This window comes from Cantharellus anzutake, assembly GCF_015039405.1.
Source record: "Cantharellus anzutake strain C23 chromosome Unknown EI90scaffold_6, whole genome shotgun sequence".
NCBI lineage: Eukaryota > Fungi > Basidiomycota > Agaricomycetes > Cantharellales > Hydnaceae > Cantharellus > Cantharellus anzutake.
The window spans coordinates 707,415-721,880 of record NW_024066956.1 but is presented as its reverse complement, the minus strand read 5'-3'; the positions used below and the strand labels follow the sequence as shown (position 1 = coordinate 721,880).

The following is a 14,466-nucleotide window of genomic DNA, read 5'->3' as shown; positions in this document are numbered from 1 at the left end:
CGCCTTATGTACGAAATCTTAATCTCTGAGCTGATCTCACAGGTTTCGCATTCCAATACGTTTCAGACTCATGTCTTCAGCTCCTCATGTCTCACTTTGGACTAGTTGGACTTGAGAGTCGCACCCCGACTAAGTCATGCACTCAACGTAGGGTTTTGCAATGTTGAGGTCGACTCCAAGCTGCAAGCCCAGGGCGTCGAAGTGAGGGATGGGGATACTCCGTTAGAGATCCAATGGACCAGAACAATGCTCAACAACTGATGTGTGGTTCGTGCGACACCCGATTAGCTGAATTCCGGGTTCTCAAGACTCCGCTAAACATTTGTTGCCTGCCTGTACCGAACGTACGCTGCGAAAACTCTACTATTTAGTATCGTCTAACTTAGCCTAGTTGAATCAATTTTTACTCAGTAAAATGTTTGAATATTTTTGCAGACAAAGGCGCAGACCAAAACAATTGTAAATACAAGCTTTGGCCTTTGCAACTTAGGCCTTTCTTCAACCACTCAAAGGCCTCATTGCCACAACCCTGGCTTGTATATATACCAATGAGATCTCATCTAATGGTTGGTATTCCTACACCCCCGTTATTGCAATCTCCTGCTATGAAGCTAGTTGAGAATCTCAGATCGTTATGCGCATCAAATGTCTTGCAACCGATGCCACTTCCAAAGGGCGTGTCGCTCTCTTCTACTGGCGCAATTTCCAGCAGACTCAAGCTGCGCACTGAGATCGACCCAAATCGTGCTCTTAGTTACATATACTCAACAGCGCATGTTTTCGACCAAAACGTAAACGAATGTACGTGCGGCGTCAAGTTTCCGCCACTGCGATCTGACATTACTGGTGGTTTTAGTCCAAGTTTACATGCCTGAAAATTTCTCAGGAACTGTCGCAGAGATGGATCCCTCCACCGTTCAACTACTGATGCTATGGGACAGGAAGCACAAGATTGAGCATGTCAGTCTGATGACGCATCCCATCTTATGCAATATGTCTTCCGTCGTCCACTCCGTGTCCGAGCAGTACAAAAAATGGGGCGTGGTTGATGCAATTCTTGAACAAGACGCAGCACAAGGCCTTGCTGTAAGTTGCTGGAGCGACGGACCGATTGAACTTGAAGTCCCGGAGCCCGTCGTATCTGATTGTCGACTTAGCTTCTTCCTTCTGGAACCTTGGTACGCCATTCCAAGTGCCCTGATAATTTTTTTTGTTGTTGAACCTGCTCAAGGGCGTTCAACGATGACGACTTCCAGCTATTCACCAAGCAGACGGTGATGAACAATGCTCCACATCGCCGCGGTTTCGTGATGAGGGATTTCAAGGATTCAGACAGGCTCTGGGGAATGGTGGGTGTCCAAACTATCACATTTCAGAGTTATTTGACCATGCTGCTCGTAATAGATCTACGATCGATGCCACCGGCTCCATTGCCGCTGGTTTGTTGTGTCTACTTACGACTCTTGGTGTTTCGGCGTCTTTTCAAGAGGTAGAGTAGCAATCTCCTGAACAAATCTGCGGTGATTAACATCGTTCAGGGTGGACATCCGCCTTCGTCAGCTCCCCGAAGTCTGGAGGAAGCCGTTCGCCCACCATCCTCCAGTGTCTCGTGTACTGGATCCTATCTTCGATGGACTGCGAAGGGAAGTGGGACATTGATGAGGTTAGTCCAAGCGCTATGGGCTCGAAGGACAAGTCCAAAGGGAAGAAACGAAGTTCTTCCCGCTCATCTGGGGATGGTGAAGATGAGAGTGGTTCGAAGCCCAAGCGCCGAAAATCTGCCACTGACTTGCCAAGCTACATCTGCACAGTTGCAGATTTCGCGTTCACAAATGCGGAAGCCGCTCGAGCAGTCTCAAATGCAAGATGACACTCGAGTCAGGACATCGCACTTTTTCATATTCACCTTCGTTCGGCTTGTCTTTCGCTTTAACTTATCCTGCTCTTTTATCCTTTGTTCTCATGTGCGTTGTTTTATTTCTTTCACGCCCATTTGGCGCTGATATAGGTTGCGAATGAAGATGAGGAGTATTTTGCCCGCATCGTTCCGCTCCGGCTGCGCTCAGGCCAAAGAGCACAAGCAAACCGTTCAAAGATCGGTCTATCTGCCTTACATACTTCACGTGCTTCCCCCGTACGACCAGGGAACCCTCTAGGGTTGGTGGCACCATCATCTGAACAACCATCTCTTCGCATTGCACCAAACCTAACAAGTCGCCTGTTGCATGATGGCATTTCCCCGTCTGACGTTTCCGGCGCCTACTTGCGTGTTCCGATGCTACTGGCCCCTTCATTGCTCGACCTCCCACCCCTCGCAATGAACGCGTCGCCCAGTGGCGGCGCACTATATCGGGCCCTGGCTCATGCGCTTCCATTGAAGAAGACGATGTTAGGAGTCAGACTAGTGGGGCTGGTCCCAGTATGACTGTCGAGGATCGACGGAGGATGCTTGTCGGAAGCACTGCATAGAAGGGGCGATTTCCGCCATCTTGCGACATATCATCCCAACGTATCATCTACGTTTGGATTACGATGTAGAATAAAATTCTTGGGAAACATTGTATTGGTGTTACGTCTCGAATACACTAGATCATGCTGCAGAACCTTGAGAACCCAGTCCCCGCTCGACACCTTCTCGTACTTTCCCGAATAAATTTCTCACTCCATCCCTTATACCCTCAACCCCATCTCGTAAACCTTCGGCTTGAACTGCAACAAGAGGCGCTCCTTCCCGTTCGGCGGTGCGGTATACCCCTGTCCCTGCTGGACCGCCTACACTCAACTGGATATTTCCGAGCTGAAGTGCAAGGCCGGGCGACGCCAAAGACGTCGAATTTGTGGGCCCTGCTGCCTGGTTTGAAGGTGTAGGACTTGGGCTGGATATAGGCATGGTTCCGATATCAATGTTTGAAGGCAGAGTGGGGATCGATGATTGGAGGAAATGAAGGAAGCTAAAACAGACGTTAAGACCAGCAAAGCTAATCGAGAACGGATGGACTAACCTCGAGGAATTGTGCACGCATGTGCCCCCCAGAAGAATTCTCATACCCGAACCGGTAGCTGCAGAGCCACCTGGCACCTGTCCAGCAGCACTGGCATCTGCGTTCAACTTTGCCACAGCCCGAGCCTCTTCATAGGTTGTCCCCCCAACGAAGAATATTATGACGTCCTGCGGCCTTGAATAATAAAGCCCCTCGCATGAGTGGCACACCGAGTGCAACGAAGTAGACCAGCAAACCTATTCAGAAGCCCCGATGGAGGGGAGGCTCCAGATGACTGAGCAGCAGACGGGCCGCTAGCTAGAGAGAAACCAGCCGGTGGATCAACAAACGGGCACTCGAAGTCTTTAAGTTTCCCTTTAACAAGCTGCTCTATCATCCGCACAAAATGAGGGGTATGTTGGGTATACACATTCTCAACCCCCTGAAGCATAGGTAAAATAAGATCAACACTGGGTGAGACGAAAGCCACTGTTTACCTGCAACCCCTTCAAGGCGCTCCGACCCCTGGCAAAAATGTTCTCATTTGAGAATAAGTCGCCTTGGCGCTTATCAGCACCAGCAACGTGGAGAAGCAAGTGCACAAGCTGCATGGACGGCAATGAGCGTATCTGAAAACACTTAAAAATTAACACTAACCTTTACTTCTTTCTCGTCAACACCCGAGCGTACAAGCAATTCGACTAGCTCCTTAACTGCGGCCACTCCTCCAGCCGAGCGCTGGTGCCTCAGAGCAAATATCATACAGACTCTGAGTTTATTGAATCCGGGTATCTTTGGATCCTCCACCAGCTTCTTCACAACACGCAAATCCGCGTTAAGACCACCACCAAGTCCAGAGCTTGTGCCAGCTGCTAAACCTTGTTCGATCTCGCTAACTTCGAGCAGCGAGTCTCTCCCTACTAAGCGACTGAGCTCGCCCACTAGGGCTACGTGCTTGCTGACATTTCCTCCTAATTTCCGGATCTCTGGATATGACTCGACGAAGCGTTTCATGTCTGCAACAGAAGAAATCTCCTGAGTCGAGGCTGAGGATGTCTTGTATGTTGTTACATATTCCTTTAACGCTTCGCCCAAGTCCCCGAAATTAGACAAAAGATGATCCCGGTAGAAGGGGTCCGTTTGCGGAGAGAGAGTGATCTCCTGTTCCAAGAAAAGTTCATCACTGGAACGTGCCTGCTGCTTGTGAAACAGAACGCACTCGCAAATCCTTTGAGATATCGGGAACTGTTGAGAGGTCTACACGACCATTAACAATGCCTAGAAGTTCATGCACCATCGCCTGATAGGTCCATTGAGATAAAAGAGGCGTAACCGGATCATTCAAGCGATCGAGTATAATAAGTAAGGGCGCTGTCGCTGTCGGGCGAAAGTCAAAAAGAGATGTGTTGTCCTCGATGAATTTCTAAATGCAGTCCTTTGAAAATAAGAAACAGCCCGATTCCTGCAAGCCTTCGAGTATACCTTGACTTCCAGCCCCAGTTTCTTCGCCAAAGGACTTATTCTTTCGTAACGTATCAATGGTTTCTTCTTAAGGCTCAGAAGAACAGCACAAATCCCCCGCACGCTCCTACCAAGGGCGTCGGCGTCCCAGTTTGACAGCGTTGAACCAAGGAGTGGAGAAGATATTGATGGGACATGGTTCAGCGAGAACATGTGGGGGAGGACAGGGGAGTAGTCGGCAAAGAACTCTTGGACTTCTCGAACGAGCTCATAGGAATCGGCGGTTGCTAGTCGCTCGATGAATGATTTGGAGAGTACGTTACTGAAGTCTTCGCTTTGCACCAAGAATGGTTTTCGTCAAGAATCCAATAGGTAACGCAACGTAAGGATCTTGAGCATTTGGATCCTAGTATAACGGGGCTATCACTTACAAAGATAGTATTCTCCATATTTTGGTTCGTTCAACTCTGCGCATAATGCCTCCAAGCTCTCCTCGCTTGGGGAGACAAAACATACACATTTCAGGTGTGGCATCCTGTCACGTCTTAAGTTGTCCACGCGGTCAGTGAGATATACCTGATGCGTAAGCAGGTCAGTTTGCGTTGCCGCCAGCGAGACAATTGGCGTTGTGTGCGTGTCCAATAACAGAACTTTGATGGCCGACGGTGTAGAAACCATCCTGGTTGTATACGTGCGAACTGCATGAAGGACGTCCATGATTTTTTCCTTATACCGTGACTAGGTAAACGCTTCGCTGTTCGGATGACGAAACACGTGGCGGCCTAACTATATTAAACTAAGCACGAGTCCCGTGATTTTTTCGTGTCACTCGACGTGTCCAGCTTAATAGCTTCTTATTCTCTGGGCATTAGGCAGGCAGCAACTGGGTCATCCTCCCCATTCCCCGGAATCTGATGGCGAAAGGACCGTTGGGTGCGTTTAAAGGCTTCGATGCCTTTGGCAAAGTGAGAATTCCACTTTGGCATCACTTAAGTGAGGGTCGAAACCAAATGACATGTACAGACTTTGGAGGACGTCAAAATCAAGACACGGACTGGTGGACTTTGTAAGTTCATGATGCTGTCCCCGCGGGAGTGGTCACAATTTTGCTGACTCTCCGTTACTTTAGTGACCATTATATCTATAACTCTTATCCTCTCTTTTACTCTTATGGAATTTATCGACTTCCGACGGGTAAACACAGATACTTCTATCATTGTTGACCGATCTAGGGGCGAGAAGCTCAGCGTGGTGTTCAACATTACTTTCCCAAAAGTGCCCTGCTATCGTCAGTGCCTTCCTTTATCTGAACGTTCGAACGTTGAATGTAGATGCTCACTCCTTCCAGTTGTAAGCGCAGATGTTACAGACATATCGGGGGATTACCAAACCAATATCATGCACAATGTCTTTAAAACAAGGCTTATGAACTCTGGTCAACCTGTTCCGGAGGCTGAAATCAGTAAAGGTAAATGCGATTCTAGAATGTTTTCCGTCTCAAGTTTTGATCCCACTTACTTGCAGAATTAAAAAGTGACCTTGACATGGCGGCTAAAACTCGTGGGCCCAATTTCTGTGGGTCTTGTTATGGTGGTGTCGAACCCGAAACTGGGTGCTGTCAGACTTGCGAGGACGTACGACAAGCATACTTGAACCGCGGATGGAGCTTCTCGAACCCTGACGCGATTGATCAGGTGTGTCAGAGTATCCAGTGCTCATTTCTAATCCGGGTTTCCAACGGTTTCAATAGTGTGTAGCAGAGCATTGGACAGAAAAAATCAAAGCTCAATCGTCGGAGGGTTGCAACGTTGCTGGGAGGATTGACCTTAACAAGGTTGTTGGCAATCTTATGTTGTGGCCCGGCAAGTCATTCCAACAATCCGGCATGGGGATGAGTGAGCTCGTTCCCTATTTGAAAGAAGGGGAACCCCACCACTGGGGCCACAGCATACTCCAATTCTACTTCCAGCATGCAGACGAGCGATGGAAGCCAAAGGAAAGGCAGTTAATGAAAGAAAAACTGGGGGTCCACCGCTATCCTCTTGAGAGGCACTATGCTCATGTGTGCACGGTCGCTCATGGACAGTTCTTCGCATGCTGACTGGTTAGGACTCAGGCTCGTAATCCTTCTTATATGTTTCAGTACTTCCTCAAGGTGGTGGGGACGCGGTATCATTTCTTGGATGGGAACCACGTCAGTCATCCTCTGCCTACGATAGGATGTTATTGATCTTTGCATAGGTCCGAAGTCATGAGTACAGTGTCACTACATATGAGAGAGATCTCTCCCAAGGCTCTTCAGCGACAAATGCCCAGGGCATCACGGCCAGCCGTGGATCCAGTGGCCAGCCCGGTGCTTTCTTCAATTTCGAGATCTCACCCATGCTGGTAGTCCACACTGAGACGCGCCAGAGTTTTGCTCACTTCTTAACATCGTGAGTTCCAGTCACCTTTCTCATATACCTTTATCCTGAAATCGTTTCTGCCATGCAGATTATGCGCCATCATAGGTGGCGTGCTCACAATCGCTTCGATCCTTGACTCAGTCGTCTTCAACGCCTCTCAAGTACTTAAGAAGAATGGGGGAAGCTCTAGTAGTTATGGTGGCAAGCTGATGTAAAGCACTGCAGCGCCGGTCATTGCATTGCATTCGTATTTTCTTTGCTTTCAATCGGGTCGCTTGGATGTGTGAACTCTGTTTTGGTAGTGGCAGTTGCGGCTTCCCTAGCTCTATGCACCGTGCGTATAAGAGTGAAACATCCATACATGATGTGATATTATCTGGGGGTAGAGTCAGGTGGACTGGATCCTCGGAGTTTGTTGCTTCGGGGGCTGGTAACTATGTAGTCACTGGGGGTAGTGTAGGATATCTATCTGTGCCCTATTTCATTGTGCCATCGGCGTCATTGTTCGTGCTCACATGGTGATTATGTCTAGCTATTCCTGCTTCTCTTGTCTCTTGCCCGGGATTTTTTGATGAATTCCGCAAGTCTGAAGATACCGAGAACCTGAATTGAGATCCGCGGCCGAGTAAATTTTCATGATGCCGACATACCTGAAGTATGTGTTCGCTGGTCTGATCCGATGTGGATGTTTTAGTTGTCAGGTCTACATTCGGGTCGCGAATTGGGCACAGCCACATTGAATTCCCTCTTCCAATAGAGAGCGGTCCACAAAATGACGAGCCTAGTCGTGGGGACGAGCACATCTATACCCCCAGGCTCTAGTCATTCCAAGGCGGATGTCACACAACCGGAATCAGGCCAAGCAAAAACGCTTTCATCCCTCAATCCCCTTTTAACCATCGACGCAAGGTGGAAACGAAGCATGAAAGCGCTTGCACAGAAGCCCCAGAATGTGCCTAGTGCATCTGATCCTGGTGATACTGAAGGCGGGTCCTCTGCAGGGCCCACTCTGCGGGACTTGCAATCCACTTCACATGTGAGCTCGGCTGTTCCTGTGTTTCCCGACCTGACTCTGGCGCACCAGGCTTGGGCACTAGCGACGCGTCACTTAACACTAAGACACTTAGATGACGCGAGTCCCCGCCTGGAGATAGGTATGCACGAGCATCGCTATTTCCCTTCCGGAATATAGTGACTTGGTGACTAAATTCCCGATACCAGCTAAACCAACTCTTCTGGCCGTATACGCTACCCTCAAGCAGGCAAAACTAATGCATAATCTACTCACATGGTTCCTTCGTAGGTTAACGTGGCATTATTATTAGAAGCTTAGCCTTCACTCGCCTCTTATAGACTCCATGTATGAAAAACGACACATGATTGTCGATGATATCACGCCCATGCTGGCACTTTGGGAGGTGAATGCGTGTGTTGTCGCTCTTTCAAGAGTATATTCATAATGCCCCTAGACAACGCGCGATGGCAAGCGTGCCTACGACATCATAATTAGATTGTGCAGGTGGCGAACAGAATGGTACCGAGAAACGGGGGCTTTTACTCAGTGCGTCACCTGGGCCATCTTTGGGGAGCCATATTACATCTTTAATCTGCTCAATAGTCACGGTGTTGATTCCTACTGGCCGTTCAAACGCACATTTCGGACTATCGTGCTCTCGTTTCTCCCTTCAGTCTTCTCTGACGCCCTCGCATCCGTCCTCCATGAAACTTTTCATGAGACCGAGCCACGACGTCCTCATGGCTCGTCCCTCGCCCCTCTTCGCACTTCCTCAGAAACCCGGCAGCAACTTGCGAATGCTCTCGAGCACATTGGCATTCTGCTGGATTTTAAGACACTAATCAACTCATCCTTGGACAGAGAGATCGAGCGCCACGTTCTTGGGACATGCGCAGGGGTTCGCGATATGCATTGCTTACCAATACTTAGGGCATGGTTCGGCGATAGAGTGAAGGGGTGGATGACAGATATATTTGGTAAAGGTGTGTTTTTGACATTTAAAAATATGGCAAACTTGCAGCACTTAACATATTAAATTTCAGAACGACCAGATGCGGCATACCGGAAGTTTGAACACCACATGCTTAAAGTCCTCTGTGACCTACGGTAAGCTGCGCCATTTTGGAGGTTACTACGTATGCCGATCCCACACCGAAGAATATCGGAGTTGTTCGATATAATCGTGGACTACGAGGATAAAACTCACCCCTTACCCGTCCTCCAGGACCTGAAGGTAACGCGAACAAAGCATATACTGATATTTCCATATTCAAAATCCTTTGTGTTGCCAGGATTGCTTGGCAAGGACAGGTCAGAGAAAGGAGCTTGTCAAGAGTCTGCGTGAATCGTGCGTTCGTTATGATTGCGCCACCGAAGCCGTCTCATTGGATTTACCGCGGGATATTTTTCAGAACGACTCGACGGCTTCTACAGCCGGGTGCCGCGACATCTGACATACTTCAACAGTACGTATCCACTATCAAAGTACTACGATATTTGGATCCGCCGGGTGTGCTCCTTTACGGCGTTGCCGAACCAATACGGCGATACCTCAGGTACACAGCCCACTCTCAGCACAATCTCCCCTGTCCTTGACCACGTTTCTGCAGGGATCGCCCGACTGCATTAAGATCATCGTTGCAAATCTCATCCCTCGACGTCACCGAAGGAAGAAACAGAGGAAATGCGGATCAACCACCGTTGGTTCGTCTGACTCGTCACCTATTGACAATGACGAAGACAGTGAGGAAGACGAAGAGGATGACAAGGAAGGAGAGGGGTTTTTGTTTGATGACCAGAACGAGCCGACCCCTATCCAGGCAAATGAGGAGGTCTATGAAGACTACACAGATCCGCACTGGATGCCAGCAGCTAACGACGCGGAGCCTGGCTTCAGGGTACAAAAACCAAGCGATATAATTAGCACGCTTGTGAGCATCTTTGGTTCCAAGGATTTGTTCGTCAAAGAACTCCAGGTCGCGTTTGGACAACGATTACTCGCCATCACAGATGGGAAGTACGATCAAGAGGTATGTACAGTTTGGTCCTGGAAACGCATGCATTGACAGTACTCTCCAGTTCCATAACCTCGAGATCCTCAAAATTCGCTTTGGGGACTCTTCACTCCATGTCTGCGATGTAATGACAAAGGATTTGACCGATTCAAGACGGCTTAACCAGAGGGTACAGAAGGATAGTGACGAAGAAGTAGGCCTAGATCTTTCAATATTTTTCTTATTGACTAACGTCATCGCACAAGCTTGTGCTGCAGCCGATCATAGTTTCTCATTTGTATTGGCCGCCGATGCCGAGGACCAATGTACAGATGCCGGGACAGTTTGAAGCGCAAGTCCCCATTGTTCGATACTTCGATGCATAGATACTAATCTTCCAGCAGTTTGCAAAGGAAATATGAAAAGGCGTTCCGATTGCAGAAACCGGATAAAAAGTTACATTGGATCCCTAGCATGGGCATGGCGGACCTGACCATCGAAATGGATGACGGACGTGAAATCAATGTATCGGCAACTCCGCTTCAGGCCGCTGTCATAGAATTGTTCTCTCAGACTTGTATGTGTATTAACCCTCTCACGCATCCTCACTGACCTTGACACTGAATATAGCGTTATGGACTGTTGACACACTAGCTGAAAAGCTTGGAAAGCTTGATATTACGAGTGTTGCGCTGGCGCTTCTGTTTTGGCAAGGTCAAGGAGTAATCAAGGACATTGGGAACCATACCTTCCGACTCCGAGACAGCGTTGACGAAGCTCCTCCCTCAATCGCCACTGCAGGTACGAACAGCTTGGATGGGCATCAGAATAATTCCTCAATAGGTTACATATTGCCAGGATCCGCACATTATGATCTTGCTCCTGAAACTCCTCAACGTGATTTCACCGTGTATTTCAATGTGAGCATTCAAGCATCAGTCCCTCCGACCGGATTACTGATTCGCTTCGTATCCTCAGTATGTGAATGCAATATTAACCAATTTAGGTCCTCTTCCTGTGGATCGCATCAACAGCATGCTCAAGCTTGTCCCGGGACCTCCACTGACATGGGCAGAGACTTTACAGCTCCTTGAATTGATGAAACAGAATGGCTCGATCGACTTCCGCAATGGAGTTTGGACGCTGACCATTGCCTGATGGATAAGGGAGTCCGGATGTACATTATGTCCTATCCTTTGTTGAGTAAATCTTATATATGCTGCATCATAAATCCTAACCTCAACTAATCGCGGTCGTTCGCCGCCACTATCTTATCCAGCATAGCGATTAAGTCCTCTTCTCGCTTCTCATTCCATTTAGGACTGATCGCTCGAAATAAGTGGTCCAGCGTGGTATAAAGCCGCGAGTTACCCACTACCTATGGTTACACATGTAAAGAGGATGATTGAGCGAAATGGCTATTGGGGGGCAGTGTAGACTCACTGAGTACCCTTGTTGTGTAAGCCTCACAATGATCGAGTTTCCTTCCAAGAGTTTTACAGGGACCTCGGCGCTTGGTCCCAAGATCTCCTTCTCGTCCTCGGTGTATTCCCTGACTCTGCCAACCGTGGCAACACCAAAGACATGCTCATCGGCAGCACGCTGTAGCTCTTCTCTGTACCAGTCGAATGAGCCGGGTTCTACCATTGTGTAAAGCGTGGAATGTTAAACCGCAAAGGACTCGGGTTTATGGCAATTTATAGCTGTAAATCAGTATAGATCGTCACGTCACCGTCACAGTATGCATCAAAAAAAATCGCGCTTAATCCATTTCACGGGCGCCTCGTGGGACCGGGATTACAAGGAAGGGTATAATAACATGCGGATGGTTTATCAGTTTTGGACGCACTGATCTTGCGCCACACGATTCTATTTTTTTTTATGTACATACAATATCTAAAGAACGAACGAACGAACGAATCAATACCAAATACACCGAATTCGATGAGCAGGGTTGCTTTCTGTATATGCTCTCAAACGAACTTCGCCTCGCTCCACCTGCTTCGCTAGATCCCACAAGAAGAAGTCAAGAATGACGCTGGTGATCTCCGAGGCAGGATGAGACGTCGAACCATTCTCAATTGCTTCCAACTTTCGTATGCGAATAATTTCGGTTTTCAATGCCTCGACGGCTAGGATGGATGATGCCCGAATGCTGATCTCCATCTCTGAGCCAGATTCTACGTATTGATGGGACTGGAGAACGCGAATGAGATCTTCATCATAGCTTAGCATCTGAAGCTGGTTCAGGATCTGTGGCACCTACAGAAACGGACAGTTAGTCAGGTATGATCATTGCACAACAGAAAGAAAAAAATCATTAGCGCACGCGATAGTCTGCAAACATCGTCAATCCCTTTACGCCTTTCGGAAATATTGGGTGCGGAATGCCGGGTTCTACCGGATAGAAGGCAACCCTGCCCGTGATTGCGCGCGACGGCGTTCAGATAAAATATCTCGAAATCATGCATATACCTAAAACTTACCAAGTTTCGGCAATGAGTATTTGCGGACGCTTCCAAAAGCGTACTGGGGGCCGCCGAAGAAACGCCTTAAGCCCCAACGCTCAACAAATAGAACAATAGAACAACAATTCTCACTTTGGCGACCCTTGAAAGTTGTCTGATCCCGGAACGCTGGAAAGGTGTCCACAACCATCTTGACAGCATCTATAGCATCACGCTCCTTCCCGAACCGCTTGATGTATCCAACAATGAATTCCTGAAACGATCCACCAAAACGCTAAGGAAAATTGTTTCGCAAACCCGAAATGATCCGACACAGAAAGAGATCCAAAAAAGGGGCTTACATACCTCGCAAAGTATGGAGCCAACTTCTCGCATGACGCGGATCCGCTCCTGAAGAAGCGGCATGTCTTCGACGGATTCTGATGACTTTCTGAACACATATTCAATGAGCGAATCAGGACAGCTGGTTTCGGAGGCGTAGAATGAAGGGTCCGTTATCGGTATTCCTTCCTCAAGAGCTAGTGAAAAGGAGTGTTCAACGCTGAGCGATGAAACGACGTCGGGAATGACTCATACCACGATTGAGGGCCGCAAGTAGACTGTAATATCCGTCCCAAGACTTTTCAGGAGAATCTGGATCCCAAGAAGTTCTCCAATCCACGGCAAAACGTTTTTCGCTTCCCTCATATTCAGACCAGAACGAAAAATTAAGCGCTGAGACGAGAAAAATCCAATCCAATGTTGGTCTGGCCAATGGGTCCTCTGCGGATCGAATCCAAGGAGGCGGGATCAGATGGAGAGGCTCAGACCTCCAGACGTTAGGCGAGTATTCCTGCCGAATCATGACATCATTGAGCTATAGCGATCAATCAAATGCCGCCAAAAAAAAAAAAACTGTCAGAAATAACAATGACAGTGGGCGCTAAATAGGCTAGAGAAGCAGAGACGTACAACTTCTGCAGCAATCGATATCCCTTCAGAATTCAACGTGGAGAAAGAAGTATGCTATGTAATGACAAAAAAAAGCATGAATTTTATCGTAACGGTGAAGGGGGCGGACAACACACGAATGCACCTCGTAAGCAAATCGAGCATCTTCGAGCACTAGGTTTGTGATGCCAGGCGAATCGTGAAGACTGACAGGTGCGGGGGACATTAAGGATCGAGAGGAATTAGCGAGACCAGCCCTTTTTTTGTTGCACGGATTATAACTGCTTGCGCGGGTCTACCTAGATGTAAAATTTTCAGTACTCAAAGTTACTTCTCACGTGCAGTGGAAGCAGGTTACCAACCTCTTATTGCGTAGGGTTCAAATTGTTGCTTAGCCACTCGGCGCCCGCTCCATTTTAGCCATACCTGCAAGTAGATAGCTGATGGCTTCGCTGTTGGCATGCCATGCAGAGAACCCATAAGTTCCTGGCAATAAGTGCGCCCAATGGATGTGATAGAGTCCTAGCGCGTGCGCCACTCGGTTCAATGCCAGTGGACTGGGAGAGAAAAAACCTAGGGAAAAATGTGGATCCACTCTCAGCCAGATCAGAAAGGTGTCTAGGGCCTGAACCCAAAGTGGTAAGCATTGAAAGCTATAGGGGGGTGTTGCACCCGTCACGTCGTCACGTCGGCCTTCAACGAATCGCAGGGGTGGATCTCACTGATAAGCCCTATCTATGACTGACAGGGGAATTTAACACACTGATAGTAAGCATTCACATAGGCAAAGAACATCATTCGGCTCAGACATAGGCAACCTAAGCACCCGAAGGCTTGTCATCATGCAATATTCGTTGGACTTTCTATGCTTTCATTGCTTGCTATTCTAGTCTACACTTCTATATAGCGATACGGTCCAGAAGCCCACAGCTTAGATGTCAAAAGGGCTACCGATTTCGGAAGACTCATCACCAAATCGTTTGTCCATTCATTTCGCTTAAAACTAGCTGATTTCATTCAAAGTACTATAGGGTGGCCCCCAAAATTGTCCCCAGTCCCGTTGAGGATACTAGTCGTTCATGTCCATGGGTCCACGGTCGTCTTGCCAGGAGCTCCCCAACCGCCAAAGTATATATGATCAGGCCGAAACGGCCCGTTCGATTTTGCCGTCGGTGATTTTCAAATTTGGTTCAAACTCCCGTTCAGCCAGGA

At 48.3% G+C, this 14,466-nt stretch overlaps 8 protein-coding genes across 8 annotated transcripts; 4 read left to right on the top strand and 4 right to left on the bottom strand.

Moving 5' to 3' along the window:
* Positions 1-17: 17 nt before the first annotated feature.
* EI90DRAFT_3037653 (uncharacterized protein) lies at positions 18-475 on the top strand (the record flags this gene model as incomplete). The annotated part of the gene is made up of 1 exon (XM_039058797.1): positions 18-475. A coding segment is annotated over one exon (156 nt), but the record flags the coding sequence as incomplete, so codon positions are not given.
* Positions 476-563: 88 nt separating this feature from the next.
* EI90DRAFT_3117524 (uncharacterized protein) lies at positions 564-1,870 on the top strand (the record flags this gene model as incomplete). The annotated part of the gene is made up of 5 exons (XM_039063002.1): positions 564-801; positions 857-1,178; positions 1,232-1,349; positions 1,405-1,489; positions 1,539-1,870. The coding sequence occupies 5 exons, from the start codon at positions 564-566 to the stop codon at positions 1,868-1,870; spliced, it is 1,095 nt and encodes a 364-aa protein (XP_038921337.1).
* Positions 1,871-2,550: 680 nt separating this feature from the next.
* EI90DRAFT_2966934 (Sec1-like protein) lies at positions 2,551-5,167 on the bottom strand. The gene is made up of 8 exons (XM_039055587.1): positions 4,874-5,167; positions 4,464-4,771; positions 4,201-4,404; positions 3,639-4,142; positions 3,479-3,586; positions 3,239-3,423; positions 3,003-3,176; positions 2,551-2,951 (listed from the first exon to the last, which is right to left on the bottom strand). The coding sequence occupies exons 1-8, from the start codon at positions 5,157-5,159 to the stop codon at positions 2,591-2,593; spliced, it is 2,130 nt and encodes a 709-aa protein (XP_038921336.1). The 5' UTR covers positions 5,160-5,167; the 3' UTR covers positions 2,551-2,590.
* Positions 5,168-5,323: 156 nt separating this feature from the next.
* EI90DRAFT_3279299 (endoplasmic reticulum-derived transport vesicle ERV46) lies at positions 5,324-7,381 on the top strand. The gene is made up of 9 exons (XM_039066664.1): positions 5,324-5,407; positions 5,466-5,508; positions 5,572-5,730; positions 5,791-5,910; positions 5,967-6,136; positions 6,193-6,504; positions 6,559-6,636; positions 6,684-6,877; positions 6,936-7,381. The coding sequence occupies exons 1-9, from the start codon at positions 5,357-5,359 to the stop codon at positions 7,060-7,062; spliced, it is 1,254 nt and encodes a 417-aa protein (XP_038921335.1). The 5' UTR covers positions 5,324-5,356; the 3' UTR covers positions 7,063-7,381.
* Positions 7,382-8,067: 686 nt separating this feature from the next.
* On the top strand, positions 8,068-11,419 carry EI90DRAFT_2990358 (uncharacterized protein). The gene is made up of 16 exons (XM_039056092.1): positions 8,068-8,146; positions 8,201-8,265; positions 8,317-8,408; positions 8,466-8,845; positions 8,906-8,969; positions 9,021-9,096; positions 9,155-9,210; positions 9,275-9,418; positions 9,473-9,521; positions 9,623-9,892; positions 9,942-10,070; positions 10,123-10,208; positions 10,261-10,433; positions 10,487-10,776; positions 10,835-11,059; positions 11,136-11,419. The coding sequence occupies exons 1-15, from the start codon at positions 8,119-8,121 to the stop codon at positions 11,012-11,014; spliced, it is 2,082 nt and encodes a 693-aa protein (XP_038921334.1). The 5' UTR covers positions 8,068-8,118; the 3' UTR covers positions 11,015-11,059; positions 11,136-11,419.
* Positions 11,100-11,503, bottom strand: EI90DRAFT_3012695 (uncharacterized protein; the record flags this gene model as incomplete). Its single annotated transcript, XM_039056584.1, has 2 exons — positions 11,100-11,234; positions 11,300-11,503. 2 exons carry the CDS (start codon positions 11,501-11,503, stop codon positions 11,100-11,102), a joined length of 339 nt encoding a protein of 112 aa, XP_038921333.1.
* On the bottom strand, positions 11,304-13,775 carry EI90DRAFT_3037634 (uncharacterized protein). Its single transcript, XM_039058796.1, has 9 exons — positions 13,617-13,775; positions 13,400-13,553; positions 13,276-13,329; positions 12,901-13,180; positions 12,670-12,842; positions 12,457-12,598; positions 12,343-12,385; positions 12,186-12,273; positions 11,304-12,118 (listed from the first exon to the last, which is right to left on the bottom strand). Exons 2-9 carry the CDS (start codon positions 13,478-13,480, stop codon positions 11,777-11,779), a joined length of 1,203 nt encoding a protein of 400 aa, XP_038921332.1. The 5' UTR covers positions 13,481-13,553; positions 13,617-13,775; the 3' UTR covers positions 11,304-11,776.
* EI90DRAFT_3037633 (uncharacterized protein) lies at positions 13,653-13,961 on the bottom strand. Its single transcript, XM_039058795.1, has one exon. It carries the CDS (start codon positions 13,899-13,901, stop codon positions 13,671-13,673), a length of 231 nt encoding a protein of 76 aa, XP_038921331.1. The 5' UTR covers positions 13,902-13,961; the 3' UTR covers positions 13,653-13,670.
* Between the last annotated feature and the right edge of the window lie 505 nt (positions 13,962-14,466).

Excerpts from the sequence above, each read along its gene's own strand:
- EI90DRAFT_2966934 (XM_039055587.1), bottom strand. The coding sequence starts at position 5,159 with ATGGACGTCCTTCATGCAGTTCGCACGTATACAACCAGGATGGTTTCT. Across the intron at positions 4,405-4,463 it reads AACTGGGGCTGGAAGTCAAG|AAATTCATCGAGGACAACAC; the intron begins GTATACTCGAAG and ends GACTGCATTTAG. Across the intron at positions 3,177-3,238 it reads CCATCGGGGCTTCTGAATAG|GCCGCAGGACGTCATAATAT; the intron begins GTTTGCTGGTCT and ends TTATTATTCAAG.
- EI90DRAFT_3279299 (XM_039066664.1), top strand. The coding sequence starts at position 5,357 with ATGGCGAAAGGACCGTTGGGTGCGTTTAAAGGCTTCGATGCCTTTGGC. Across the intron at positions 6,505-6,558 it reads TTGAGAGGCACTATGCTCAT|GCTCGTAATCCTTCTTATAT; the intron begins GTGTGCACGGTC and ends GTTAGGACTCAG. Across the intron at positions 6,637-6,683 it reads ATTTCTTGGATGGGAACCAC|GTCCGAAGTCATGAGTACAG; the intron begins GTCAGTCATCCT and ends ATCTTTGCATAG.
- EI90DRAFT_2990358 (XM_039056092.1), top strand. The coding sequence starts at position 8,119 with ATGCATAATCTACTCACATGGTTCCTTC. Across the intron at positions 8,409-8,465 it reads GAAACGGGGGCTTTTACTCA|TCACGGTGTTGATTCCTACT; the intron begins GTGCGTCACCTG and ends TCTGCTCAATAG. Across the intron at positions 9,097-9,154 it reads CCGTCCTCCAGGACCTGAAG|GATTGCTTGGCAAGGACAGG; the intron begins GTAACGCGAACA and ends TTGTGTTGCCAG.
- EI90DRAFT_3037634 (XM_039058796.1), bottom strand. The coding sequence starts at position 13,480 with ATGTCCCCCGCACCTGTCAGTCTTCACGATTCGCCTGGCATCACAAAC. Across the intron at positions 13,181-13,275 it reads TATCGATTGCTGCAGAAGTT|CTCAATGATGTCATGATTCG; the intron begins GTACGTCTCTGC and ends TGATCGCTATAG. Across the intron at positions 12,843-12,900 it reads ACTTGCGGCCCTCAATCGTG|CTCTTGAGGAAGGAATACCG; the intron begins GTATGAGTCATT and ends CCTTTTCACTAG.
- EI90DRAFT_3037633 (XM_039058795.1), bottom strand. The coding sequence starts at position 13,901 with ATGCTTACCACTTTGGGTTCAGGCCCTAGACACCTTTCTGATCTGGCT.